At 41.6% G+C, this 9,478-nt stretch overlaps 1 protein-coding gene across 1 annotated transcript; it reads right to left on the minus strand.

The window, feature by feature from the left end:
• Positions 1 to 290: 290 nt before the first annotated feature.
• LOC140707010 (mas-related G-protein coupled receptor member H-like) lies at positions 291 to 9,269 on the minus strand. The gene has a single exon (XM_078391676.1). It carries the CDS (start codon positions 3,680 to 3,682, stop codon positions 2,675 to 2,677), a length of 1,008 nt encoding a protein of 335 aa, XP_078247802.1. The 5' UTR covers positions 3,683 to 9,269; the 3' UTR covers positions 291 to 2,674.
• Between the last annotated feature and the right edge of the window lie 209 nt (positions 9,270 to 9,478).

Raw genomic sequence — 9,478 nt, forward strand, 5'->3', positions numbered from 1 at the left:
CTGGGTTTTTTTTAAAGTGCATTGTGTTTTCCATTTCTCAGAGTGGTATTTGTCTTGTTCCTTTTAAATATTTGTGTATATATAAACTTTAATATTGTCTTTTAATGACGTAAGCTGCCTCTTTATACTCATTGTTCTTAGCTTCTGGAGCTGGAGTCCCAAAGGCAGTTTGTGTCGTTCTGGCAACTCCTGCGACGTCGCTGGAACCAGTTGTATTGGCTCTTGCCTTTCCACTGGACTATTTCAGCAACGTGGAGAGGGGGGGATCTGCTGCTTGGGTAACAGCCTATCCTCCATACTACTTTACCCAGGCTTCATGCTCTGGAGAGGACACTTCTCGATACAGAGCATGTTACCGTAGTTTCTTGAGACTGAAGGATGCCTATGATCTTAGCTTTAAATATTGACTTTTAAGATGTAAATCAACCATCATCTTCAGCTTTAAATATTGTCTTTCAATGATGTGAGCCGCCTTGGGTCCTTTTTAAGGAGAAAGGTAGGGTAAACATATTTTAAATAAAATAACAAATAAATTAAACGAAGCAGAGGCCAAGAAATGTTCTGAGTCCCAGCAAAATGAATCCTGGATTTTTCAACACATAGGAACTTTGGAAGCTGAGACATACCAACGGTCCATTTAGCTCAGTACTGGCAGCTCTGACTGGCAGCAGTTCTCCAAGGATCCAATCAGGAGGATTGCTACTATCTTTGCACTGCTAGAAGAGCCTAACTTGGCCCTGTTCCTTTTCTTTTCCATGAACAGGTACGAAACAACAGCTACAGAACCCCAACATTTTCATTAAGTGCATGATCGAGAGAAGCCACCAACACCAACACCAACACCAACACCAACACCAACACCAACACCAACACCAATAATAATAATAATAATAATAATAATAATAATAATAATAATAATAATAATAATAATAATAATAATAATAATAATAATAATGATGATGATGATGATGATGATGATGATGATGATGATGATGATGATGATGATGATGATGATGAAGTTATATATGGCACAAAAAACTCTGACTGTGTGGTGAAGTTGTGCTTCCATTGCTGAGGATCTAGGGTTTATTGCCGATTAATAATCCAAGACTGGCAACATATCTGGAGACTCCTGGTCACCCTAAGATGTTTTGACAAAATGAGTGTTGTAAAATGAAAACACACGAATGAGCTCATCTTCAGATATGGCAGCTTCTTTTTCAAAGCTCATTTCACATGGCTGCCTCTAGTCTGATACAAATCTCAGAAACTGGGCTGAACAGTTGATCTTCTGCAGAGAAAAGCAGACACTTGAGGGGGATCTTAACAGTACTTATGACTATCATGTCTACCAGCTGACTGAACTCTGTAGATCCAGATCTGTGGTTTCGAAACTATCCTGCCAATGACCAAGTAGTGCATTCCCACAAACAAGATTGCAACCCCAATTTCCACTATTTAAGTAAATTTTGGAGAAGTGGGATCTATCAGAATTGAAAGCACCAAGGCTAAGGATAGGATATTAAGCCTTTCCTTTTTCCCTTAGTCCAAATGAAAATTCCCCAAATTATTACTAGATTTGGGAGTGAAGCTTCCATTCATCTCATAAATGTGAGGATGTTAATGTGTGATTTATAGGATGACATAATTAGCTTCTACCATGCACACAGTGTTTGAAGCCCAGCTTGGAAAAATTACTTTTTTGACCTACAGGTCTCAGGATTTGCCAGCCAGTATGCCCATGGGCCATTTGGGGACCCAAGTTTGGGGACTACTGGTTTAAAAGTAAGAATGTTGTTTGGTGAAATACAGCTGTGTTTCCTTTGGCAACCCTACATAAAGCATGTGCCACAGCCCTGACGAACAGTATAGAACATATAATATCTTGTGAGTATTATTTAAAAACATAATAAGCAGAGTTTGTAAAAGAAAAAGTTTTATTTTTTAAAAAAATAAAGGAACAAAACCTTTAATGAACAGAAAAATAGAAGAACAGCATTCCGAAATGTTAATTATTTAGCCTAGAACTATAAGCCTTCTTTATAACTTTAAATGCTTTCTGCCCCTTCTAGATATTTAGATAGGCGCCTACTTTGACAGAAGAACTAATAATACGCTATTGATAGTTTCAAAATCCCCATTTCTCTCTCACACACACACATACTCTCTCTCTCACTCACTCACTCACACACACACACACACACATATGTACAAAGCAGAATCACATCAGCCAAAATGATACAATCAACACTCAACTGCATTCATAAGCACTCTTTCATATTTCTCAACTATCCAAATTGTCACTCCAGGCAACATCCACTAACACAACTGTCAGTCTGCTCCTGTCCATCAAACTGCCTCCCAAGGAAGTTGTCCATACTGTTTCTGATAAGTAACTTTTCTTTTTGCAGGTTGATTCTTTCCCAGTCCTGCTACAAACTGCTCTCCAGAAACCCACTCAGTGCAAATGACTGCTTCGGTAAGTGACTGTTAACGGGTAGCGCTGTTTAGCACAAAACACATTTTCTGTACTCTCTTATCTTAAACCGTTCTCACTCGAGACACGAAACCAAACATTCAATTCCTGGTTTTAAAATGCTGCTTCATAAATGCATTCAAAAAGCTCTACAACAAGACTGTGTGACCTTTGAGTTGTTTTTTTTAACAATTTACATTATTTGGGGGGTGGTTGACGTCTCTGCATTTGGAAGTCCACCTCATTGTCGTCTTCTTTATTGTCAGCTTTGTCAGTAAAAACGGTCCGGAGAGCCACCGCAAAATTTTCTCTGGAAGGATTCTTTCTCTTCCTCCTTCCGACCACGAAGTAAATCAATGGATTGATACTGCTGTTGATAGTGATGAATACAAGGCCAAGCCATAATAGACCAGAGAGATCTTCACTATGAAAAGTTGAAATAGTGATCAGGGCACTGAGTGGAACATTAAAAATGATGAAGAAAAAGAGGACAAGCAAGATTGCTACGGAGAGCTTTCTGTGTTGCCGTCGATGTACATTACAGCATACTCTGATAAACAGAGTAATAGAGCAGATGAACATAAGGGGAGTACAAAATAAGAAGTTGATGATGAACACTATCATTAAGAGTGTGAAATTGTCTAAAATTCTATCCTCTTCTGTGGAGCCACCAGCCAAGACGAAAATCTGGATCACATTCAGTAGGAAGTACACTGCCCATATCAAGACACAAACCACGGCCGACTGGTGTTTTGACCTGCGGCAGCGATACCAAATTGGGAAGAGCATGGAGACACACCTCTCGGCACTGATAGCAGTCAGCAAATACAGACTCATGGAATGTGTGAAAAAAAACAGTAGGAAAAACAAAGGATATAGCTTGACTTCTTCCAAGAAGAAAAACGAAAGGAAAAGCATGAAAAAAAGGAGGACACCAGAGTCGGCCACAGCCAGGTTCAAGACATATGTGGTGATGGGATTGCGCCGAATGATGAAACCGAGAAACCAGATGACGATTCCGTTCCCCACCAGGCCAGAGATCCAAATAGCCGGGGAAAGAACCATTATAATCAAAGTCAGAAGTTCTGTGATGTCATCCCCATCTGAAACTGTCAGGATGGTAGCATTTGGGGAGGATGACAAATTGTATTCCCAACCAACAGTGTATGTGGAAGGCAGTGATAATGTTGTATTATGAGCAGGCATAATGGAGTCTCTCCACCTGGATTCTGATTGGGTTTTGCACCTGCGATTCCTGCAGTCTGAAAAGAGGAGAATTAACAGATCAGCATCCTTGTTGTTATCCTCTTGTTCCAGTTTGTCTCCATCTTTCTTGCAGTGTCCAGAATTGGATACAGTAAGATGAAGTCAGATCAGTGGCGAATAGAGGGGAACTAGTACCTTGTGGGATTTGGAGACTATACTTCTGTTAATGCAGCCTAAAATAACATTATTTTCTGTAGCTACATAGCCCTGTTGGCTCATATTCAGCTTGCAATGTACAACAATTCCCAAATCCTTCTTGCTCATAGTATTTAATAATACTATGAGCAAGAAGGATTTGGGAATTGTTGTGTCCCTCATCTGGTAACTACATGTTTGGGGTTTTCCCCCATAGGTGGAGAACTTTGCACTTATCCCTGTTCAATTTCATTCTGCTGTTTTCGATTCAGTGCTCGGAACTACAAAGATCTTTTTGAACTGTGATCTATCTGTCTGTCTGTCTGTCTGTCTGTCTGTCTGTCTGTCTGTCTGTCTGTCTGTCTGTCTGTCTGTCTGTCTGTCTGTCTGTTTATAGGCCACCTTTCTCCCAATAAGGAACCCAAGGCAGCTCACAATATTAAAAAGAATAGAATTAAAAACATAATTTAAACATTAAAAATCAATTAAACCATATGCTTATTAAAATATAATTGAATAATTAAAAACAAGTAAACATTCAAAACTCTAAGAAGGCATTTGAGGACTGTTAAAAGCCTGCCTGAAGAGATGCATCTTTAGCTGTCAGCAGAAGAACAAAGGGAATAGTCCAACCTCATCTCATAAGGGAGAGCATTCTATAACACGGGGCTGCCCCAGAGAAGGCCCTCTTTCATATCCCCATCAGTCACTCCTAAACTGGCAATAGGATTAAGAGGAGGGCTTCTTCTGATGATCTTAAATGGCAAGAAGGCTCCTATGGGGAGATACAGCCCTTCAGGTATCCTGGTCCCACGCTTCTTACACACCTAACTGAGTGGTGCTTTGTTTCGATTCGTGATCCATCAAAGTCAACGAACCATGAATTACAAATTTATGATTTTTTTTCTGATGGGTCAATGAATGCAGTTCTCAATTTTTTACTTTAAAACCCTATAAAATGGCTTCCAGAACACCAAGAGACACAGAATTCGCAGGGAAGCCCCCTTTGACTCTCCTCTACAATTTCAGGTTTAGTGAAGTTTGAGTAAAATATCTGCTTCCCACAGTGGCCAGACACGAATCCTTCAGAAACCCACAAAGAGAACGACCAAAAGTAAAAGCTGTTGTCCACTTCTGCTTCCCAAAAACTAGCATTGAAACATATATTGTCTCACAATTTGCCTCTTTCTTATGGCCTCCATGAAGCGATAATCATATTTAAAAAACCAGTTGCAGAGCTCAGAAATTCTGAAGGTAGTGATTGCTCCTGAAGATTTCCAGTGGCTCCCCTGATGCCATGTCTACTGGGAAGAGCCAATTAGTAATACACCCTATAGGAAAGACATAAGACGCACACACACTCACGCACAGAGAAACCCCTAAGGGGATTCTGCACATAGCGCCATTGGATGTGCGCCATTTTCACATACTCCACTCATTGCAGCGGTGGAAGGTACATTGCATATTAATAGCGCAACAGTCTGAAGGCATGAGTTGCATTATGTGTTTATATCTATGGGAACTCAGAAAAAGTCTCACTGAGTTCAATAAGCCTAATTCCCAGCAACAGCACTCCAAAGACATTTATAATTTAGGGTGTCACCACATCGGAAAATAGATCACAATCTGGACCACTTGTGGACCAATCTGGTGTAGTCTTTGCTCGGGCAACCACACAATGCAAAGCAAAAGGCACTCCAAGCTTACCCCAATCCGTTCCCAAGCCAGACCTTTATTTGGTCCAGCTGTATGGCTTCTATTTTGGGAGACAGGACTGGATTGATTCCCTGGCAGATGGAAGGACTGATTTAAAGAAGACTGCTCCCATTTCTGGTGCAATCAGCACCAGATCATGCCCTTACTGAATTTGCATAGCCCTGTAATGAGTTTGATTTAATGGCAATACTCACCTTCTGAAGCTTGAAGAAGAAGAATTGTCCTCTGTGTGTGTGTATGTAAAAAAAGAGGAATATGTGACACAAAACAATTTAAATTAATTTATCAGCCGATTTAGCTAAGCCTCCTCTCTCTTCTCCCTCTACCGAGGTTGTGTCTAGACAAACTGTATTGACCGTTATCAGATTAGAAACCAAAGAAAGAATACGGAAAACAGAAATGTCTCACGTGCTGCAAGATGGGATGGGCTTAAACTAATGAGCAAGAACACCAAAAAGGAGACAAGATACTCAGGGAAACTACAAAGACATAAACCAATCAATGCAATCTCTGGGATTTCAAAACAGAAGACACCTTCACTATTTCTAACAAGCAAAATGTCTGAGATTCCTTGTTTTCCCCACAGGGCCATCCCAGGCATTCATTTGTAACTCTGTTCAATGTGGCTTCCCCAGCATTATTTTGCTTTAAAAAGCAAAACAAATGACTTTGTCATTCATTTATTTATTTGAAATATTTTATCCCAACTTTCTCCTTAAAAGGACCCAAGGCAGCCTTCATCTTTAAAAGGCAATAAGGTAAAGGTAAAGGTTCCTCTTGACAATTTGTCCAGTCGTGTCCAACTCTAGGAGGTGGTGCTCATCTCCAAACCATAGAGCTAGCATTTGTCCAAAGACAATCTTCCGTGGCCACGTGGCCAGTGCAACTAGACATGGAACACCTTTACCTTCCCATCGAGGTGGTACCTATTTATCTACTCGCATTTTTGCATTTTGCATGTTTTCGAACTGCTAGGTTGGCGGGAGCTGGGACAAGCGATGGGGACTCACTCTGCCACGTGGATTCGATCTTACGACTGCAGGTCTTCTGACCTTGCAGCACAGAGGCTTCTGTGGTTTAACCCGCAGCGGCACCACATCCCCTTAAAAGGCAATACTCAAAGCTAAAAACAGTAAGTATACAAATACTAAAAAGGATCAAACAAACACCACCTAAAAACATAAGCCACACCAAAACACATTCAAAGCAATAAGGTACAACAATCCAACTGCTAGATAGCTCAGAGGCTTAGGTTGAAGCCAGAGGTTGGGAGTTCAATTCCCCACTGAAAAGGGTTGGATTAAATGATCCATAGAGTCTCTTCCAGCTCTGCAGTTCAAAGGTTTAAAGGTTATTTAAAAATCCCACTTGAGCAGCCAGCCACTCATCCTGAAATACATTTGTTAGTCTTTAAGGTGTCACAATGATTTTGCTGTAATTTGCAGACCACAAATGCTGCGGGAACAATATTCTAGCAACTACTCCATGCAGAGAATCAAATCTTGCAGTGCGGTGGTGAGACTACAGCAGCAACTTTGGAGTAGGATTGCCCAACAAAATTCATCTGCTCCACCGAAGAAGAGGGGACTTAGCCAGCAAATCACCCACTTTCCGCAGGAACCACAGCCCACACATGGTACCAGATTCTGCCTGTAAGCTTTATGCCACTCATCCCAGACCCATCACTTTGGCTTAACCTGGAAAAAGAAGACTGAGAGTCCATGTGCTGTTGTTCTGTGTCTTCAAACTATCTATGCTTCTGTCTTCTGCAAGAGGTGATTTCCATTGAACTATCCTACTCAGATCCATTCTGAAGGAAATCAACCCTGAGTGCTCACTGGAAGGACTGATCCTGAAGCTGAGGCTCCAATCCTTTGGCCATCTCATGAGAACAGAAGACTCCCTGGAAAAGATCCTGATGTTGGGAAAGTGTGAAGGCAAGAGGAGAAGGGGACGACAGAGGACGAGATGGTTGGACAATGTCACCAAAGTGACCAACATGACTTTGACTCAACTGCGGGAGGCAGTGGAAGGCAGGAGGGCCTGGCATGCTCTGGTCCATAGGGCCACGAAGAGTCGGACATGACTTAACAACTAAACAACAACAATCCTACTCAGAAGTCATTTGGGGCTGATTTTTGAAATATGGATTGTCCACCTGAAACATGTGGATACGCTCATGATGTTCCTTGGAGTGTTTGTTGATGGCTAGTTGCATCACCCCTAGTTGGGTAGGAAGGCTGGATTTCATTGGGCTGCCCTACATGGAATCCATCATTCCACACTGGTTTTTGCTGTACAATTTTCTATCTGGAACTGATACTTGGAATGTTGTATTCTACAGCTGGTTGCATTCATTGCCTCTAGCCAGAAGTGACAGGTTAATGTCATTGTACTTAATTGATTGGCAGCAATAAAATGTTAATGAGAGAATAGTATTCTTTTTTTTTAGATTTGAAATCTAAAATATGGTTCTGATGTTTGTCCATTCCATCCCACTGTTTTTGGCATCCGTTTTTAATGAAAAGTCCCTGCTCCATTCCGTTCATTTCCATTCCAGCTTTCACCTAGGCCCCCCCCCCATTCTAATTATGCTTGACCCCTTTTCCTTGATGTGATCAGCTAACTTTGGGCCACAACTCCCTTTGAATGCCTCGGCTGCATTTCTAAAAGCCGAGGTTTCAGCTATTGAACTTCGAGAACTGGGGTTGACGGACCAGAAGAATCCCATTTCCAAAGCTAGGAGCATTACAATTTGAGACCAACGGGCAGAACGTAGAGGTGGGTCTTTATTATGCTTTGGATGAGCCTCTGTGATATCTCAGAGGCAGGACAGGCAAATGTTTGAAGAAAGACATTGGGCTTGGTGCTGGTGGAAATTAGTACAAGACTATCAGGGGAAATGGGCCCAGAACATGCATAAAACCCACCTAATCAGAACATATAGCAACCCAGAGATAGGAAAAAATAGCCTGTATCGGCTATGGATTTCTGCTGCCTGCTGGGGATGGGAGGAAGGGAGATGGACACTAGGCTTTAAAACTATTTCACAAAGACCAAGCGTTCTCTTCCTCCAACAGTTTTCACCCTGAAATTCACCTCCCTGCTTGGTAATCTTGAGAGGTGTTCCAGTTTCCTGAGGTTACAAGCTGGCACCTTGGGGAAGGAAAAAAATAAGCCTCAGCCATAAGATTTGAAAGGAAAATTCATGCAGAGGGCTGGATAATCATTTGGCCGAGCCCTGGCTGTTTGCCTCCTGTCACAACCCGAGTAACGTTTTCCTGAAAAAAGCGGAAGCTTTAAGGAAGGAATCTTTCAGTAACAACTGCCTCCTGCTAGTTGAAAAAGGATGACTCAAGATGAACGGCATTTGGTGGTGGCGAAGGAGGAAACGCCAGGATAGAAATGTGATGAAAGCCCAGCCCATCTCTTCTGTTTGTAGAAGGGAAAGGGAGATGATGATCTCAGCATACTCAGAAACTACCTTCTGTTTTTCCTTCTGCAACTCCAGAACAGAGGCAACGCATCTTGAAGGAGATTCAGCTGTGATGGGTGAGAGGAGCATAATGTACTCTATGATTACCAACCTGGAAAATTATCTTAATGGAGAAATTGACAACTGGCATTCATAGCCTAGAAAGCTAGTGACATACAGGGAGAGTGAAAGGATGCTTGCCTTTGGCCGCTGATCAACAGAAAGGTGGGTGTTGGCTGGATTATTTCTTTGTTTGTTAATTTATTTAAGATGACTTTGAGGGGAAAGCCTGCAAGACTTGGGCAACATTTGCAGAGAAGTAGAAAAGTATGCTCTGGCTATTATTACTGTGCTATCGCAGAGAGCCTTTTACTGGCTTAGAGTGTGTATCGAAAGCAAGAAACCAGCAG

Source organism: Pogona vitticeps, chromosome 4, assembly GCF_051106095.1.
Source record: "Pogona vitticeps strain Pit_001003342236 chromosome 4, PviZW2.1, whole genome shotgun sequence".
NCBI lineage: Eukaryota > Metazoa > Chordata > Lepidosauria > Squamata > Agamidae > Pogona > Pogona vitticeps.

Bases quoted from the DNA above. Each gene is read 5' to 3' on its own strand.
- LOC140707010 (XM_078391676.1), bottom strand. From the start codon at position 3,682: ATGCCTGCTCATAATACAACATTATCACTGCCTTCCACATACACTGTT.